At 44.0% G+C, this 20,888-nt stretch overlaps 1 protein-coding gene across 2 annotated transcripts in view; it reads right to left on the bottom strand.

The window, feature by feature from the left end:
• ADAMTS13 (ADAM metallopeptidase with thrombospondin type 1 motif 13) overlaps nucleotides 1-19,861 on the bottom strand; it is a 103,932-nt gene extending 84,071 nt beyond the window's left edge. For both annotated transcript variants that reach the window (XM_077468142.1, XM_077468151.1), the window contains exons 1-6: nucleotides 19,677-19,861; nucleotides 13,058-13,121; nucleotides 8,708-8,976; nucleotides 6,382-6,505; nucleotides 5,623-5,771; nucleotides 1,603-1,686 (exon numbers count right to left, since the gene is read on the bottom strand). In XM_077468142.1, the coding sequence (XP_077324268.1) occupies nucleotides 1,603-1,686; nucleotides 5,623-5,771; nucleotides 6,382-6,505; nucleotides 8,708-8,976; nucleotides 13,058-13,121; nucleotides 19,677-19,757 (771 nt within the window). In that variant the 5' untranslated portion in view covers nucleotides 19,758-19,861. The remainder of the gene's footprint in view (nucleotides 1-1,602; nucleotides 1,687-5,622; nucleotides 5,772-6,381; nucleotides 6,506-8,707; nucleotides 8,977-13,057; nucleotides 13,122-19,676) is intronic.
• Nucleotides 19,862-20,888: the final 1,027 nt, after the last annotated feature.

The raw sequence follows: 20,888 nt of genomic DNA, 5'->3' as shown, positions 1-20,888 counted from the left end.
AAAGTAAATAAACGCCCACCAGAGGCAACTTGTGCGTATAATACTTCAAGTGATAAGCTATGTATGTCTATCTATATTTGAATGAAATACAATTTCCCGTGTAAGAAAGTACCAAGCAGGGCTAGTGCAAGGATTTTTGACACCCTAAGAGCCGGTTCACACAGCGGGCGATGCGAGGCGACACGACTTGCCTCGCCTCGATCTGACAAGTCGCCCCCGTTCTGTACAATGGAACCGTTCTGAGAGGAGCGACTCGAGTCGCTCCGACTCAGAAAAAAGGTTCCTGTACTACTTTCGGGCGACCTCGGGGCGACTTGCATTGACTTCTATACAGAAGTCATCTGCAAGTTGCCGCTGAGGTCGCGGCAGGTCGCGGCGAGGCAAGTCGGTGTCGCCTCGCATCGCCTGCATTGTGAACCGGCCCTACGCGAAATCTCATTTTGCCGCCCTATTGACTCCACCCTTGACTCCACCCTCTTTGCCCTGCCCATCTGACAGATGGCACTTCTATACAGGAAGCATCGGCTCTGCTTCCTCTAGCACTGGCTCCAGGGCTCTGCTGCACCTCTTATTACACTACCGGTCGGACTGAGTTAGTTACATGCTGCAGCCTGCAGAGCATGCAAACATGGAGGGAAACCAGCAGCTGGGTGCCCCTAGGCAGCAGTGTGACCTAGGCGGCTGCCTAGTTTGCCTAGTGGTAGCACCGGCCCTGGACAGTTGGTCACGAGCATCAGCACCCCCAGAGTGCAGCGGGTGCACACTTCCAGCGGAGCGCACGCGCGACTGCTATCCCACTTAAAGGAGCCGACGTATAGCTACGACGGCTCGTTACACTACCGGTCGGACTGAGTTAGTTACATGCTGCAGCCTGCAGAGCATGCAAACATGGAGGGAAACCAGCAGCTGGGTGCCCCTAGGCAGCAGTGTGCCCTAGGCGGCTGCCTAGTTTGCCTAGTGGTAGCACCGGCCCTGGACAGTTGGCCACGAGCATCAGCACCCCCAGAGTGCAGCGGGTGCACACTTCCAGCGGAGCGCACGCACGACTGCAATCCCACTTAAAGGAGCCGACGTATAGCTACGACGGCTCGTTACACTACCGGTTGGACTGAGTTAGTTAAATGCTGCAACCTGCAGAGCATGCAAACTCATAGGGAAACCAGCAGCTGGGCGCCCCCTAGGCAGAAGTGCGCCCTAGGCGGCTGCCTAGTTTGCCTAGTGGTAGCACTGGCCCTCGTACCAAGTGCTCATTAGCAAAGTGCAACTATTCCAATACACCAAATCAAAAACAGGAAATGTCTACTTAGATCATATATTACCTAGTATTATTGATAATAGCCATATAAAAATAAATATCAATAAATACCATAAACCAGAGTTCTAAATTGGTATAAAGTGCACAGTGACAAACTATAAACACACTACAAAGGTGCTAACTCCCAGCGGTGTTGGATAAATCAAGAAAAATAATAGTGTAAAATATTATCGAATTCAAAATAGACTCAAAATAAGTGGTGATGTCACTGGCGGTGACTGACAGACATGTTACATAGATTTTCCCCCCATGCCAGCTACAGTGTCCCTCTATGACGAAACCATCACCTGTGGCTCGGTGAGAACGATCATCTTGACCAGGTGAACGCGAATCGCAGCTCCGAGGGAGACGTCTCTCAGCAGCTCTGCCCCCTACAATAGAAAATGGCCAAGTTTAATGTTAGTTTATTGACTTACTGGGTTTCTTTAACCTCCCTGGCGGGATGATTATTTCTGATTTTAGGTGCTGAAGGCGGTACAATTATTTTGCATGGAAATTTGGCGTTTTATATTGTAGGTCTGCGATTCTTAGGAATAACTCTCTTAAATCTGTTCAAACCAGAGTCTAGCAGACATCCCCGGTATGGTAAAGTTTATAATATAATAAATAATAATAAAAATTATTCAATAATGTAATGAAATCCCAAAACACTGAAATTTGCTCATTTGCAGAATTGTCGCTGTCATTAGATTTAGTGTTTGATGACGGATCTCCCCCACAAATCGCTATCGCTCAATTCTGCAAGTGATTCTAATTTATTATCGCTGTTTTCTAGTTGGTCTAAAATCACTTTTGACATAAAGGGACAGTTTTTGGTTGCTATGGACAATCTCCAAATTCCAGGTAGAAAAAAAAACAGTATTTATAATATAAAAGTGCATGCAGGGCATTGCACAGACCACTAGGGACAAAGGGGGTGTGTAATGTTTTTATACAGTACTGTAATCTGTAAGATTACAGTGCTGTGTGTGTTTTGTTTATTTTTACTTTTTTGAATTTGGCGCCGATCTCCGTCCCCGTGCGTCGTGACGTCGCAGGGAACGGAGCTCGGCGGCACTCGGGCACTGTGTGAATCGAGCGGAGGACGGCTCACACACACAGCGGGGGGACATCGCTGGATCCAGGGGACAAGGTAAGTAACCCTCCCTGTATCCAGCGATGCGATCCCGAGTCTGGCTCGGGGGTTACCGCTCGTCGTACTGAAATTGCAACCCGAGCCAGACTCGGGATCACCGCTAGGGAGGTCAAGAATTCATTTAATTAAGAAATAATATTCCCATCAGTATATATATATATATATATATATATATATATATATATATATATATATATATATATATATGAGCAAGAAGAGAGAGGAAGGTCAGGCGGGGAAATCAAATATTCTGAGGCACCTCATCCCAATTGGTAATTTGGAAAAATGGAGGTAGAGAAGGAGGGATTATTGCGGTGCCCAACTAACAAAGGGGGATAGATATTATTATTATTTTTTTTATATATAAGTTTTATCGCCGTTTATAAGGCGAGAAAGAAAGAAATGAATTTACCATACATTAAAAGAGAAAAATTATTTTGTTTATTAAATGCAGTTTAAAAAAAAAAAAAAATGCTAATCAAAATGACACACAAACCACAATGATTAGTTTATAACTTAAAAATTAATGTCTAATCATTCTACTTGGTTGAAGTTATATTGGCTGGTTCGAAAGTGTCCCAACATGTTTCGCCTTTGCAAAGGCTTCTTCAGGGGAGCGAGTATTCAACACCAAGAGGTTTCGACAATATACACTAAAAACATAACAGAAGAAAATGACAAAACTGTAAACATTGTATGTACATAGAGCAACTCACCCCTTACCAAATTGGTGTTTGTTATCTATGTGGGGGGTTTCCGGCTGCATCATACTTTCAGTTCCATTTTTACAGTTTTGTCATTTTCTTCTGTTATGTTTATAGTGTATATTGTCGAAAACCACTTGGTGTTGAATACTGGCTCCCCTGAAGAAGCCTTTGCAAAGGCGAAACATGTTGGGACACTTTCGAACCAGCCAATATAACTTCAACCAAGTAGAATGATTAGACATGAATTTTTAAGTTATAAACTAATCATTGTGGTTTGTGTGTCATTTTGATTACCATTATTAAAAAAAAAACTGCATTTAATAAACAAAATAATTTTTCTCTTTTAATGTATGGTAAATTCATTTCTTTCTTTCTCGCCTTATAAATGGTGATACAACTTATATAAAAAATAAAAAATATCTATCCCCTTTGTTAGTTAGACACCGCAATAAGTGTCATTCAGCTTGAGCTATTGCGCTCTACAAACAACTGCCATTGTTTTAAGAAAGCATTAAAAGCCTAGCTCTCTACCAATTTTTTTTCTATTGCTTTTAGGGTCCTTCCACACGGGGCGGATCAGTGCTGATCCGCCCCGTGGATATCCGCTTGCTCAGTGGGGATCGCCGGAGCAGGAAGCTGACAGGTCTGTCTCTGCACACTGCGCAGGGACGGACCTGTCACAGCGCCGCTCTCCCCTATGGGAGATCGGATGACGACGGACCGCAGTGTCCGTCGTCACCCGATCCGATGACGGATGGAAAAATAGCTTTTTCCTCCGTCACACTTTTTCGGATTGGAGCGGGTTGGATGTCAGCAGACATGTCACCACTGACATCCGACGCTCCATAGAGCTCTATGGAGCATCCGTTCAGGTCCGCCTGAAAAACTGACAGGCGGACCTGAACGGATCATTCGTGTGAAAGGGGCCTTACTTTGGATCAGGGGCGGACTGACCATTGGGCTACTCGGGCACTGCCTGAGGGCCCCATGCCACTAGGGGGCCCCCATCAGGGTTGCCAGTCTCAGTAAAACCAGGAACAGTATGTAAAAAAATTGTGCTTTTTTTTACATCTGTCTTTGAAATGTCCCTTACCGACATCCTTTTGGTCTAAAAATCCCAAGATTATAGCTGCCCCACCTCTCCAGTACCTTCTCAGCCAATAGAAACATGTCTGTGTGTACTGTGTGATTGTATACTCTGTGTGTGTGTGTTTGTGTATACTGTGTGGCCCCCTAATCTCTGATTGAATGGGGGCCCCATGATCTCCTATTGCCCGGGGGCCCCATGAGTTGTCAGTCCGCCCCTGCTTTGGATAAAGCAGGGAAAAAAATATACTAAACCATTATGTGTTTCTTTCAATAAAGCTCCTTTGCTTTAAGTTATTGAAAACATTCAGAGGCTTTATAGGAAGTCTATCAAATTCCAGATGTCATTTCTGCAGAACTGGTTAAAGAGGAAGTAAACCCTGATGAGTTTACTTCCTCTTTCATTCCCTGCAAAGGCAAAGCATAATGGACTACTATGCATCGCATCACATCACATAGTAGTCCATTATGTGTCACTTACCTGACACAGGAGCCAGTGATGTCACCGCTGTCCCCTGTAGTCCGGAGCGTCCATCTTGTTGGTGGGTCTCGCAGTTCCGCCGCTGTCATTCGGCGAAGCCGCGATGACGTCACTCCCGCACATGCGCACGGGAGCCGACACGCGCGGCAGCTCCGTCGCTGAGAATGCCGCGCTCAGTGCGCCTGCGCGCCGCTGTCTACGGCGCATGCGCCGTAGACAGCGGTGCCCGTTTTCGGGCAAATATCTCCTAAACCATATAGGTTTAGGAGATATTGCTTGGACCTACAGGTAAGCCTTAATCTAGGCTTACCTGTAGGTCAAAGTGGTTTGTAAGGGTTTACAACCGCTTTAATAAAAAAAAAAAAAAAAAAAAAAACATGCCCAGAGCTCATTGGCTGTTTAGGTTGGTAAGGGGTGAGTTGCTCTATGTACATACAATGTTTAGGTTGGTAAGGGGTGATTTGCTCTATGTACATACAATGTTTAGGTTGGTAAGGGGTGAGTTGCTCTATGTACATACAATGTTTAGGTTGGTAAGGGGTGAGTTGCTCTATATACATACAATGTTTAGGTTGGTAAGGGGTGAGTTGCTCTATGTACATACAATGTTTAGGTTGGTAAGGGGTGAGTTGCTCTATATACATACAATGTTTAGGTTGGTAAGGGGTGAGTTGCTCTATGTACATACAATGTTTAGGTTGGTAAGGGGTGAGTTGCTCTATGTACATACAATGTTTAGGTTGGTAAGGGGTGTGTTGCTCTATGTACATACAATGTTTAGGTTGGTAAGGGGTGAGTTGCTCTATGTGCATACAATGTTTAGGTTGGTAAGGGGTGAGTTGCTCTATGTACATACAATGTTTAGGTTGGTAAGGGGTGAGTTGCTCTATGTACATACAATGTTTAGGTTGGTAAGGATATATCTCTCTGTGTCCTCCTGATGAAACTGATAGACATCATGGCCGACGACTACCAGAAGTTCCAGGTGTCTAACCCCGACAGCGGCTCTTTTTGTCAGTTGATGAGCTTCATGGTGGTTCTGGGAATCTAAAAGGCCGGCAAAGGTCAAGTCACTTTATATAACTCATGTACAAGAGATATCTGCAATTCCATGTGTGCTTTAAGCCTCTCTAAGCCCTTGTACACACGGTCGGAGATTCCGACAACCAAATCTGTCAGATTTTGTCCGACAGATTTTGTCCGAAACTGGTGTTGCATACACACGGTCGGACGAAGTTGTCGGAAAATCCGATCGTTCAGAACGTGATGACGTTATTACGTTACGATAGGACTACGTTCAGGCTAGTAGCCAATAGCTTTGGTGTAGGAATTTGATCTGAGCATGCGTGGCACTTTGTCCGATCGGAATTCTCTACACATGATCGGAGTATGTCCGATCGGAGCATTTTGTCGGAAAATATTTCCGGCAAGTTGGAAAATTTGGTCCGACGGATATTCCGATGGAAACAGTCCGATGCAGACCACACACAGTCGGATTATCCGACAAAACGCTCCGATCGGACACATTCCGACGGAATCTCCGACCGTGTGTACAAGGGCTAAATCATACTATGCAGTGTAGGCACACCAAGACACTTTTCACTCCAAAAAAAAAATTGTATAGCAGATGCTACTGCAGCGCATTCAGTCTCTGTACCTGGGTGTGCAATTTTCTCTCGGGACATTATATGAAGGCCCCCAAGTCCACGACTCTGCAAAGAATGCCTCTTCTTCAGCGGTTGGATAAAGAAATTGTAAACATCCGTCGTGATAAACCCGCGCTGGGAAAATACATAGATTAAATAAATATTATTAGCCAGAAACAAACACTGTCTTTTTTTTTTCATGTAAAAAAAAAATGCTACTAAGATTTATGAAAAACTGTCCCATTGACCCCAAACTAAATAAAATGCAAGGTCACTTTAGTCACTATTAACCACTTTCAGCCCCGGACCATTTTGCTGGTCAAAGACCAGACCACTTTTTGCAATTCGGCACTGCGTCGCTTTAACTGACAATTGCGCGGTCGTGCGACGTGGCTCCCAAACAAAATTGATGTCCTTTTTTTTCCCACAAATAGAGCTTTCTTTTGGTGGTATTTGATCACCTCTGCGGTTTTTATTTTTTGCACTATAAACAAAAATAGAGCGACAATTTTGAAAAAAACACATTATTTTTTACATTTTGTTATAATAAATATCCCCCAAAAATATATAAAAAAAACATTTTTTTCCCTCAGTTTAGGTTGATACGTATTCTTCTACATATTTTTGGTAAAAAAGTTATCCAGGTACCTGCACCCCCATCCCCACTGAAAGGTGCCGTTTGTGGCACCGGAGGTGGGGAGGGAATCGGATGAGCGGAACTTCCACTTCAGGATGGAGGTCCGCTTTAAGTTCGGGCAGTGCATGCAAAATGCCTATGGAGACATCTGCAAAGCAGCAGGCTGGTTGGTGCAGTGCACCCGCCTCAAACACCACGGGGAAGATCCAGGGGCTCGTACTTCAATGGACTTCAATGGAAAGACGGTCCATGTTTCCACATCTATTGTAATAAAGTTTGATCACACATTTTAGCCCTCCCTGTTTCGCTCGTTATTGATCACATGTATGCTGCCATGTTGGCGTCAGGAAAATGGAAATTTGTATTAAATACTTACCGTAATTTTCCTTTCCTGACACCAATCCATGGCAGCATACAAAACCCTCCCTTTTTTGATCTTGTTATTTTTACAGAGAATAGGGGAGGTTGCTCTAGATTTCCTTTTATAGATTTTAACAGGTCCTGTGGTTAAATATAGGGGCGGAGCTATATCACATATATGCTGCCATGGATTGGCATCAGGAAAGGAAAATACGGTAAATATTTGATACAATTTTAGGTTTTGATATCCCCACGTCACTTAAGCTGCCAGGTCTATGTACACAAATCTGTATTTTAGGTCCCTTTAGTTTAGTGGTCACTTATCCCCTATCTGAGCAAACATTCCAAGAAAAAAAGTTCAGCTACCACCCAAAAGTTTTTGAGAATCTCAGGTAGTTATTATCTCTTCTTCTATTGCAAAGAAAGGCAGAGTGGGGTTGATTTACTAAAATTGGAGGGAGCTAATTCTGGTGCAACTGTGCATGGTAGCCAGGGCCGTCTTTAATATAGATTGGACCCTGCCCCCCCCCCCCAATCCAATTTCCCTCTCCACCTTCTCTGAGACGTACAATAAATAGCAGCTTGACTTAAAATCAGTTTTCCATATCACATCAGGCAGCAATTGCGATTGGTTGCCAGCAGTTACAGCATATCATTACTGCTTACTGACTAGTTGCTAGAGGTTACAGCACACATAACGGCTCACTGATTCGTTGCTAGAGGTTACAGCACATCACCTCCTCCCAGCAGGGGAGGAGCATGATATACACAGGAATGATGCCTTTATTTACATATCAATGCCGCCAGCCGCAGCTATTTACTCAGTATAGTCACCGCAATTTACATACGAATGGCGGTTATTTACATGTAAACACAGGGTCTGCAGGTGAGTCACCTGCACACAACAATAAGGCAGAGCTGGGCAGCATTAGTACCAGCACTTCACATTGAGATATCAGGACACAGCACAGGAATAAAACTTCAAGGGAATTTAAACATGGATAGTTGGCAAGTATGAGGCAGCTGTTTTGGGCCCCACAACAATGACAGGGCCCAGGGCAGCTGCCCCTTTTGCCCTGCCTTAAAGACGGCCCTGATGGTAGCCAATCAGCTTCTAACTTCAGCTTGTTCAATTAAGCTTTGACAAAAAAAAAAACAAGCAAAAAAAACAACCTAGAAGCCGATTGGTTTCTTTGCAGAACTGCAATAGATTTTTCACTTGTAGTAAATCCAGTTGTAGTTGTGTTGGTTTAGTGTGACTGTTTGGAGACCAGATGTGTACATAGCCAACCAGCTAGTATTGACAGGCAACCCTGCACTCTTCTATCACTAAGACTCACCAGCTGTCCATCACAGAAAGTGACCAGAGATTTCACCCCAGAGGGGTGCAGAGTGGTGCCCATTGATCTGCAGGACTTTGGAAATTGCATGAGGTGGTGCTGAGAAGCATTTAAAACTCGCTGTACATTGACGGGCCAATACCCATCCTGGAATGTAAATATAAATGTGCCCAGGTGTGAGTGAAGGATGCAGAGGGTGGCAGAGCACAGAGGGGTCCTCGCTGTGTCCTCACAGGTACATGTCAGGTTTGTCAATGCCATGTCGGAGGCTGTGGAAGAAGCAAAATAGTGTTATGTTTCTGTAAAAATTTAAAACACACGTTTTTTCTGGAGATTATTTACCCCCCCCCCCAGTTGCTGGTATTTGTGAATAGCTCTTTGCCATTCACAAACCAAATTGGTATTTAAATGTATCTAAAACAGAAACTTTGTTCACTTTTTCCCTCAAAGTGCTTTTTATTTAAAATATTGGTATATTATTATTAGATCTGAGTATACAGTCTCCTTGGAAGGGTTGACTACGTTTGCACTTTGTTATTTTGCCAATACTCAGAAGGGGACATTGATGAATATGTCTGTAACACCCTATTTTGTATTGTAACAAACAGGAGGACTGAGGGTTGGGACTTTAAATCCATTCTATAATCTCACTTTTGTTCCCAGCACTCGTGATCATTTTTGACCATTATCTTTTGGAATTTCCTTCCTTGGAAACATTCTCTGAGTCCTGGTCAGTCATAACCACCTCAGGTCCCACCAGTTCTGACTCATGTTGGCACATTGCTACTGCATAGATACAGACATTGTAGGTACTTTTGAGTGTGGTTTTGGGGGGTTTATCCTAGGCAAGATTACCTTTAATTACCTTGTTTTAATCTCCTTCCGTGACAGGGTTATACCTTACAGATATTTTTTGTTACTATTATACTGCAGCATTCAGTTGTCCACGTGCATGCTCCTCAAGAGTGGATGAATCCACAAAATGCATAGAGCTACTATATGTCGTGTTTTTATGCCAACTATATGTTTTACCTACTTAATGATCACCTGTAATATGTGATTTGCATTATTAGTGGTCAATTGTCATTGCTGTATGTTTATCCACTGAATGAAACATATTGGTTTTCTTGGTGTACTCATGATAACCTCATGTAACCTATCACTGGTTTCCTATAAATGTAAACGTTTTACACCCGCCTGCTTCATTTAAAGTCCCAACCCTCAGTCCTCCTGTTTGTTTCAATTAGATAGGGATGGAGGCAATTAAAAAACTTTTAGGAGGGAAGTTCAAGGAAAAAACTTTTTAAATCAATGCAGCCTTATCAGTGTCCATCTGCAGCCTTGCCCATCCATCTGCAGCCTTGTCCAGTGTCATTTGCAGCCTTGTCAGTACGCGGTCTTGTGTATCTCAGTGGCTCTCGGGTCCTCTCGCAGTCCCGAGCGGAGCCGAGAGTAGCCGAGTGTACTCGACTTTGCTCACAGTCACACACAGTCCCTGTGTTATGTCCATCATAGAGCGGGACTGGGCATGACTGTAAACACTCGGCTATGTATCTCGACAGGGCCTGTGAGGCCCCCTATTGGGTGGGGCCCATAGGCTTGAGCCCAGTAAAGCCCAATGGTAAGTCCAGCCCTGCTGGCAGCTCCCTCTGACACTTCCTCCTGGTCTGGAAGTTGGTAAAAATTTCCAGAACTGGAGGGTGTCAGTAAGGAGGGGCTGCCGTGCAAATTTTATGAGGACCTTGGCCAATGGGCTGGCAGGGTGCAGACTCACCTCATAAATGGACATGAGTCATGCCAGCAAGGGCAGTCGGGTGGAAGATGGAGATGGAGTGCAGAGGAGGCTGTTGGTGGCCCTCACAGGGCACTCCCTAGTCTGGGAGGGGGGGACCTTGGTTCAGGGGCTTGGGTGCTGGAAGGATCCCCCACAACACATTGAGGAAACCCTTACCTGGAGGCACTAGAGCAAGTGAGATGGCAGCAGGTCAGCATGTCTGGGAGATATCCTGAGAGTCAGCTGGGTAGGCTCGTGAGTGTTCAGTCTGGGAGGACTGTGGGAGAAGTTAGCCTTGAGGGTTAGTGAAATGGTCAGCTGCAGTTTCCCTCTTTGTAATAGAGGCGAGGAGAGAGGAGGTATTTGTATACCAAATTAGGAGAGCCGCCTAGTGTGACAACACTGCTCCTCCATAGATACAGGAGTAAGTGTTGTGATCCTTGGGCAAGAAATGTGTTGCTGGCAGGATCACCAGGTGAAATTAAAGGACATGCCCCTGGATGACGCAATTTTGTTGCGAAACGCGTAGGGCTGAATGGTACGCTACTTATCACCTCGTGTTTGTGACGGGCTCCAGGAGAACGGGTCTGTCTGTGTTCGTCCGGCCGGCGCCACGGACTTAAGGCTTATTTTCTTTTACATACTTGTAAGTGCATTTTTACTTTTTTATCTTTATAAATAAAGGGTTTTACACTATCTCGAGCCCCTCTTTTTCCCTTTATGATCTTTGGTGCCCCTGCCTTTGAGTTCTTCCTTTGGACTTCAAAGTGAAGCATCTGGGAGTGAGTCCCCTTTTTGAGATCTGTTGGAGCAGTGGAATCAGGAGGATATTGAGGAACCCCCCCCCCCCCCCCCCCCTTGGCTGGAAGTGGCGTTTAATTCCATAAAGCCTCGTGTGACCCTCTGTAGTGGGGGGTCATATCTATCTGGTAAGCAGTAAACCTTACCATATGTTGGTGGTGGATTGAACACAACGTTTTCAAGTTTGGATTTAACAGTGAACCTCTAGGAGTATTGTGGTTTATCTATAGAAGATTCCTATGTACAGTTTTACGTCAACCATTTTGGCGGCTCTTATACACGGACTTATTTGTGCACACTGGGTGTTTAAGTTTTCTTTTTATGTCTTTAGAGGTTTATGTTAAAAAACCTTATTGTATACAGTATGTATATGTTAAATCATACTAGCTAGGTTCTGGTTTTGATATATTTACACATATGTGCTTTGCATCACGTATACATATAGGGTTGCTATACCCTGTATAATATTCATTCTAATATTATTACACATTGCCTTTTTAGTTGCTAGCATTTGTTTAGCGCGGCTTATGATTCTTTTGAAATTAAAGGACAAAAAGCCTGAAAAAGGAAACTTGCAAAGCCACCTCTAAAGACTAGTAAGCTACAAATAATAAATTCTTAGATCCCTTTCACACCACACCGCCCATTGCGTCGGTGGTAAAACACCATTATTTTTAGCTGCGTTTTACCGCCGGATTTGCTGCGCATTTCGTCCACTAGCGGGGCGCTTTTACCCCCCCCCGCTAGCGGCTGAGAAAGGGTTAAAACCGCCGGCAATAGCAGTGTTTTGCCGGTGGTATTACAGCGCTGCCCCATTGATATCAATGGGGAGCAGCAGTGAAGGAGCGGTAAACACACGCTCCAAAGAAGCTGCTGGCAGGACTTTTCCCTGACGTCCTGCCAGTGCACCGCTATAGTGTGAAAGCCCTCGGGCTTTCACACTACAGACAATGGTGCAGCAGTTTTAGGGTGGATTGCAGGCACTATTTCTAACGCTATAGTGCCTGCAAAACGCCCTTGGTGTGAAAGGGGTCTTAATGTTTCGGTTTAGATCAGGTAGGTCATTTTTAGATTAGTAGTTAATGAAACAATGAGCAGCTTCCGTGTTCACAAAAGGTTCTTGAAGACAGAATCCTCATGTAGAAAGCTACCAGCACCAGACGCCTGGAGCCGAGAACAAACATATCATATTATTAAAGAGGAAGTAAACCCTGATGGGTTTACTTCTTCTTTGATTCCCTGCAAAGGTGAAGCATAATGGACTACTATGCATCACATCGCATCACATAGTAGCCCATTATGTGTCACTTACCTGACACAGGAGCCAGCGAAGTAACCTCTGTCCCCTTGTGTACAGAGCCTCCGTCTTCTTGGTGGGTCTCGCTGCTCCAGCGCTGTCATTCGACGAAGCCGCGATGACGTCACTCCCGTGCATGCGCCACTTATGCCATATCGCCGTTAACTGCTGCGCGCTCAGTCGCCAGCGCGCCGCTGTCTACGGTGCATGCACCGTAGACAGCGGTGCCTGTCTTTCGGCAAATATCTCCTAAACCGTGTAGGTTTAGGAGATATTTCTTGGACCTACAGGTAAGCCTTAATCTAGGCTTACCTGTAGGCCAAAGTGGTTTGTAAGGGTTTACAGCCACTGTAATGTCTCCACAGTCAGCAGTGCCGTTGTATATACAGTACAGTACAAGCAATTAGAAATCATCACATTTCACAGTAGAATAGCTACGTGCAAATGGGTCCATTGTCATGTCGTTACTTCAGCTTACCTGAGACATTTTCTGTGCCAAAATACGAAAGCAGCGCCTCGGAATCAAGCGTCTTCAAGAACATCTAAAAACATGCAAGGCTGTTCAATATGGGAATAAAGAACAAGAAGAAACTGCGCTAAATAATCCACATTCCCTATAAGCGGCAACACTGCTGTAAGATACACACAGCCATAAAAACCACAATTGTAAATAGAGCTGCGCTAAACCCAAACCTAAATTGTAAAAAAGCAATAGGTGAATCAAAAATGATAATAAAATAAGTCACAATAATGAAAAACAAAAAATAGTATAATAATAGTGTGCTTAATAGGTGACCATGGATAGGTGTCACACCACTTGCGTAGGAAAAAAGTGGGAGAAGTGTATATCACTTTAAGACCCCTTTCACACCACACCGCACCTTGCGTCGGCGGTAAAACGCCGCTATTTTTAGAGAATCCTCCTCGTGATGATAATATCTCATACCGTGACAAAAAGTATGACCTCCACCACATAAAATGCACCCTTATCAGCTTGCAAGAGCTTTGACATTTGCAGCCAATACCCAGCCAGGGCCTTTCTCCTTTACCTCCCTGGCGGGATGATTATTTTGGATTTTAGGTGCTGAAAGCGGTACAATTATTTTGCATGAAAATTTGGCGTTTTATATTGTAGTCCTGTAATTCTTAGGAATAACTCTCTTAAATCTGTTCAAACCAGAGTCTAGCAGACATCCCGGGTATGATAAAGTTTGAAAAATGAAATCATAAATTATAATATAATAAATAACTATAAATAATTATACCAAATAATAATATAACAATAATAAAAATTATTCAATAATGTAATCAAATCAAAAACGCTGAAATTTGCTGAGTTGCAGAATTGTCGCTGTCATTACTTTTCAGTATTTGATGACGGATCTCCCCACAAATCGCTATCGCTCAATTCTGCGAGTGATTCTAATTTATTATCGCTGTTTTTCTAGCTGGTCTAAAACCATTTTTGATGTAAAGGGACAGTTTTGGTTGCTATGGACAATCTCCAGTTTCCAGGCATAAAGAACAGTTTTTATAATATAAAACTGCATGCAGGACACTGGGCAGACCACTAGGGACAAAGGGGATGTGAAATAATTACATACAGCAATGTAATCTGTAAGATCACATTATACTGTATGTAATGTGTGTGTTTCACTTTTTTGAATTTGGCGCCGATCTCCGTCCCCGTACTCGCAGGGAACGGAGATCGGCTCTGTGATGAATCGAGCGGAGGACGAGCCTCTCGTACAGCGGGGGGGACATCGCTGGATCCAAGGGAGAAGGTAAGTAATCTCCTCCTGGATTCAGCGATGCGATCCCGAGTCTGGCTCAGGGTTACCACTTTTGGTATAAAACTTCCACCCCGAGCCAGACTCGGGAATACCGCCAGGGGGGTTAAAAAGGACAAACAGATGACAGTTCACAACGAACATTGTCAGTGACATTCCAACACGGAGCACAGCAGACCAGGTGATCTTGTTCTTCCACGAGACTCAAGAACACCAGGATCCTCCCTCAGATGGTATACTCAAAACACATTTCCTTTACAATCTGCTGAAGGTGCCAATACATTGTTAATGGCACCCAAAACACAGATAGCAAACGCAGTGCGTTTTCAGGTACCAGATCACGTGGTACCACATTATTTGGTGTGGTACATTTTTCAAAACTAGTGCATGCACTTTTTCTGCAATTTGGATGTGATTTGTAGCCCATTGAAATGAATGGGCTGTCAAATCACACTACAGGGAAACGCAAAAAAATTCCACATCCTGTATGGTTCTGGAGCATACCGGCCCTTATAGTGGTTGTAAACCCTCCCCCACAACTTTATCCCATGTAAATCAGCATAAAAAGCCCCAATGAACACTGCTTGTAGATATCTCCTTACATGCTTAGTTTTGTTGTAATCCTTTTTGTTCTTTAGAATGAAGTCACTGAGCATGCCCAGATCTTCCCTAATTTACGGCACACTCTCTATGTCTTATCTATCTGTTATCAGGACTTCCTACGGCACAACACTGAACTCCCAGGAGGCTGCAGAATCATTCAGAGCTTCCTCCTACACACCATGTGATCATGTGGCATGACATGCAGTGTAAATCTGGCCATTACTGCAGTCTTAGCTGAAGCTGATAAGACTGACATAGGCAAACACTAGATAATCGGCACAAGTAAATACTATAAAATAAAAGTCAGCTATGAACAGGAAAGCAGGGTTGCCATAGAAACGTTGGATTGAGAAGGAGGCTTGGTTAACAGGACAGGAAGTGTTCAATGTAAGGGCGGAAATACACTCCACTGTGGAAAACAATACTTAAGATGGCGCTGCCTAACCCCTGGAAACAAGTGTTTTAAAGTTTCTTTAAACAGTAAGTAATATGTGATTTGGGCTGGATTACAGTGGCTATAGTCTGATAATGACTTATTATAATGGTCTAAATGAAGAGAAGCATCAGAGTGGGAGAGTTTACTTCCTTTTTAAACTCCAACGACAGGTTTAAATTTGGGTGTGTCCGTGAGAAACGTCTTAATTTGTGTATATACATTGAGTTTTTTTCACTCAACCAGTTGCTTGAACAAAAAAACCGTCATAGATCGCCATATCAATGCAAGCGATGTTGATGCAGGGACCTTTAACGCTGCTCAGTTGACCCCCCCCCCCCCCCGCCCCCCACCTCGGAATACACAGAGGCTGATCGTTTGCTGATTTCCTAGCAGGACCATTCCACAGAAGCTGATTATGGAACCGGCTTCTGTTGAACAGACAGGGCTACACATGGATGAAAATCTGTCCGGTTCCTACTGAACTGGCCGAATTTTGATAAGTGTATACCCTGCGTTAGCACAGTGGCGTAGTGGTAGGACTTCTGCATTACAGAATAGGAGAGTCCTCTGTTTGAATTACGGCGGGGACAATATCTGCATGGTGTTTGCATGTTCTTCTTGTGTTTGCATGGGGGTTAGTTTAAAGTAATCTCCCACACTCCATAAACAGACAGGTAATTATCTCATGTGGGCATGTGAGATAGGGACATTAGATTGTAAGCTCCTTGAAGGCAGGGACTGATGTGAATGCATAGCATAGAAAGCGATGTGTAAGTTTTTGGCACCATGTAAATGCCTCTAATAACTAAATTAGTTACATTTAAACATTTTTTTACACCAGTATTTTTATGTTTGATAGGCAGGAAGAATCAGCAGCAGGTTTGATTCAGGATCACCAGATAGGACAGAAGAGAGTTGGTGTACTGATGCACTACAGCGGGGGGTCAACAACCTGTAAATCATGATCTGCCAGTAGATCGTGGACAGCAGACTGATAGATTGCAGTCTGGGCCATCCCAGGCCATTAAACAGAGTACAATACAGAAGGACCACTTGTAAAGATGGCGCTGTAGTAGGATGCAAGAGCGGCATAAGCCGATGCCTCCTCTGTAGTGCTGGCTCCTGTCCCATGCGGAGTGATACCAACTCACTCCACCTCCTATCCCAGCTAGCGGTCTCCAGAGTGGTGCCAGCAGCAGGAATGAAGTGATCAGGTCTATGTGAAGTAATACACTGGGCATAATAGTATATGGCTGCTTTCACATTGATGTGCTGTGGTTTTTCCTACAGTGTGGTGCACTTTCAGAACATGCACCACACCTGCAGGATACACTAGAAGTCTATGGCAAAGAGCAGCTAATCCAGGAAAGTCGCAGATGCACTGCACCGCATCCGCAGTGCAGGTAAACTGCAGCACATCAGTGTGAAAGCAGCCTCATAGGGGGCACAGAAAAGCAAGGGTTCATTTATATATGGAGTTTGGGTGTGGTAAAATCCCATAGTTAACACGTGTTTTTATGACCCCTGCCTCAACCGCACCTTGCTGCAGTGGCCAGGGGTGTACTAGGGTTGCCACCTGCCCAGGATTCACCCGGACAGTTCAGGTTTGGAATCATGCGTACGGGTTTCAGACTGCCTGAAACCCGGACACATTATTTAGATTGACTATGGCTTTCCTGCAGCTTCCACCCCCACCCCACCCCCCAAACACTCCTACCCCTCTGTGTCTGCCCACACTCCAATCCCCGGTGCTGTGCCTCAGAAATGGAAAGTTGGGGCTGGAAATTTGAAGTTCAGCAGCCTCCGATACATCTGGATGAGAGGTGCTGACTGCCAAGGGGTGAGTGAGTGAATACACTAAGTCAAATCTGGGTTCTCAGAGCACCCCTTACATCAGAGTTCCCCTTTACACCAGAGGCCACACTGTTCCCCCTTACATCAGAGTCTTCTCCATACATCAGAGTTCTCAATGTTCCACCTTAAATCAGGGTTCCCAGAGAACCCCTTATGACAGAGTCCCCAGAGTTCTCCTTTACATCAGAGTCTGCAGAGTCCCCCCTTACAGTGAAAGGGAACTCTGTGAGTTCAGATGTAAAAGAGGAACTCTGCCGACTCTGACGTAAAGGGGAACTCTTGTGATTAACTTCATATGATTAGAAATGGTATTTAATAGCAAAATATATGTATAGTTTATACTATAAAAAAAATTGCTGCGTGGCGCTAAAGTGTTCGGGTTTGACTTAAAGAAAAGGTGGCGACCCTAGGGTGTACTCATGTCGCAGCAGGAGTTATACATCCTGTCGTGGTTGGTGGGTGTAGCACCTGCCAAGCATGACCCCTTCAAGTGAATGAGGACGCTCTGAAAGTGCCCTGCAACCCTTGCGAAGTACAGCAAACAAGGGGTTAAAGCAGGCAGCATTATGTTGCTTTCTCACCACCCCTGGACCCCGCAGTAGCATGCAGTTGTGGGGTGCTTGCAGAATGGCCCCATTTACTTGAATGGGTCCCAATTGTAGGGCGGCATCACCCACCAAAAGAAGGGGGTTTAATTCCTGCTTTGGCATGTATATACCTTTGGCTGCTGCCTTAGCAGCTAAAGGAGGTAGACATTGTGGGTGCTAAAGCCAAGACTCAACCGCAGGGTTTTACCACCCGCCAACTTTATGTGTGAAGAGCCATAAGGGTGCTGCTGCTGAGTAGGGATGAGCTCTGGCGTGTTCGCACACTCCACAGAGCCCGCCAGGAAGTCGGTGCAACGCTGTGCTAATCACAGGCAGTGAGACATTTCCTGATCTCTGCAGCTGCGCATCGCGGCAATGTCTCACTGCCTGTGATTAGCACAGCACTGCGCCGACTTCCTGGTGGGCTCTGCATGTTGAGTTCTGCTCCTCTGAAAAGCGATCCCAGTGAGTTTGACAGGTGGTGACGAGGCGATACGTTGCCTCCTCACCACGTGATTTAAACCTATGATCGCCATGCAATGTATGCAATTGCAACACGGCAGTAGGGCAATTAGATGTTTAAATCAGGTGTGAGGAGGCGACACTGTGCCTGGTGATCTTTGACTTCTCCCACGTTGTTCAGGTAGATCTCCACCTCTTTAAAGTTGCCTACCCCTGTACTACCGCAATGCCTGGATAACAAAAAAAACTGAACTATTACCATTGCTCCTTGCATCCTTGCTCCTATGCATCATAAAGTTTCATTATCAATTTAGAATGAAGTGCTAAAGGACAGCTGAGATAAGAAATGATTGTTTTTAAGAAACCAAGTAAAGTTGCATTTAAAAAAGGCATAACAAAAGTAATCATCTATCCTGATCAAATAGCTACAACTTTAATCTGTACAAATAAATAAAAATGAAAATATTACACAGATGAACTGCATCCAAATGAAACATCACTTAACTGTGAAAGTAATACATTCACTTTCCGGACACCTTTAAAATGTAATAAACTGCTTTACATTAAAACAATCCAGAATAAGCCGGCCATACACGGTTCGAATTTCGAAAGAATTTTCTTTCGAAAATCATATCTAAGAATTTTGGTATGAATTTTGCACCATTAGTGGGGCTGCAACAACAGCCGATTTTCGTGTGGAAGTCAAATTTAAGGAATCGGACATGTTGGAAATTTTTGGAAAAACGAACGATATTCTAATCAATAATGGGAGAATCGTGCGAGAAATGTAATAAGAAAAGAAAATTTACGGAGAGAAAAGAAGATTCCCGGTCACGAAAAAATTTTCTGTAGCAACATGAGGTGAAATTGAAGGCTTGGTCGGCCGAATTTCGAAAATCAATGGTGGCGCCATCGGATCCCAAAAAAAACAAATTTTCTGATTTTGAAAAGAAAATTTGTTCGAAATTCGACCGTGTATGGCCTGCATAAGTTAAAGGTTTCAAAAGCACCTAAAAGCACTAAAATGCTATTTAAGGTAAACTAAAATCATATTTAAACTAACTGGTATATCATCCATGTGCTGTAACAAAAATGTATTTTAAAATAGTAGGCATGTTTTTGGCATTTAAATTATGTATATTTTTTAAGTAACTGTTTTTAAGCTCAATTCTGAATTTTAGCTTCTGGTTCCCTTCTCAAATAGTAACCCTCTTAAGGTTAAAGTTTAAAAGACAAATTTGAAAGCAGGGGTCATATTCCAATACCCTGCTGTACAGCGTGGAATGTAAACCTACGCCAGAAAATACCCTTATTTAAATAATTAAAAAGTAAATAATTAAAAAGTAAATAATTAAAAAGTTGTACCTCGGTGGTGTCCCACGGTGGTACGCAGCCCCCCGGGGAGAGCAAGGTGAATGCTAGCAGTACCAGTACAGACGGAATCATTATTTCCAGGAGGGATGATGGTTGGTAGATTGTTGATGTGAAGTTTCCAAGCGATGGATAATACAGAGGCCCAGTAAAATAAAGTGCATGTTCGGTAGTTGATTAATGACAGAGTTACATAGAGTAAGCAACATGTGGACAGAGGGCTGGACACAGCTATCAATACCATAGAAGAGCAGCTTGCACAACAGCCCGGAACTCTGCAGAACAAAGGAACCAAAGAAACATGTAATAAGAGTAGAAAAAAAAATTATAATATATATATATATATATATATATATATATATATATATATATATATATATATATATATATATATATATATATATATATATATATATATATACTTCTGGCCTGGGAAAAACGTAATAAAAGTGAGTAGCTACAAATACTGCAGCTGCTGACTTTTATTATAAGGACACTTACCTGTCCCGGGAGCCCGCAATGTCAGCACCCCCAAGCCAATCCGTTCATTGGGCCTCGGGTGCAGGCTCCAGCATTGCAAGTAAGGGAAACCGGCCGTGAAGCCTTCACGCGAGTCACGTGACGCTTTCTGAATGATCCTGTCAGCTTCTGGGACACACACAAGTCCCAGAGAATGCAACGTGTGGGGAAGGAGGAGGGCAGGATAAAACCGCGGAAAGTGACGTACCAGGCCACGGTGATATGAGTTGGAACTCCCGAAGAAAACATGCCTCAACGGAACGAAAAAGAAAAAAATATATATATATATATACAAAAATGAGGGGGTGGAGGGGGATGGTTGTTCTTTTGTTTGAGACTGAGTTCAATTTTTGCCTGGAAGTGGCTCCTAATCTGCCACTTCCGGGTCCGTGGAGCTCCGCATCACTTCCTCCCTCACTTGTGCTCCATCATTTCCCAGGAGTCAGTGGGCAGTACTATTAAAAAAATTGCGTTATTTCCCGACAGGAGCGACAGCGCCATCTTGGTTGCAATCACAACAGTGCGGGCACTTCCGACGACACTGCCCTTTGTAATGGCAACATGAGAAGTTTCCTGCGCCGCTTGCTGTGCTTACTGCGCATGCGCGAGAATGTCGGTGCATGCTGGTAATACAGCAGCACCATATCCAGGAAGTGTATGCTTGTGGTCTTCCCCTGCCCACAACTA

Source organism: Lithobates pipiens, unplaced genomic scaffold (genome assembly GCF_037356315.1).
Source record: "Lithobates pipiens isolate NorthernLeopardFrog02 unplaced genomic scaffold, aLitPip1_a1.2 Scaffold_11, whole genome shotgun sequence".
Classification (NCBI taxonomy): Eukaryota; Metazoa; Chordata; class Amphibia; order Anura; family Ranidae; genus Lithobates; species Lithobates pipiens.
This window is presented reverse-complemented; position numbering and strand designations above follow the sequence as displayed.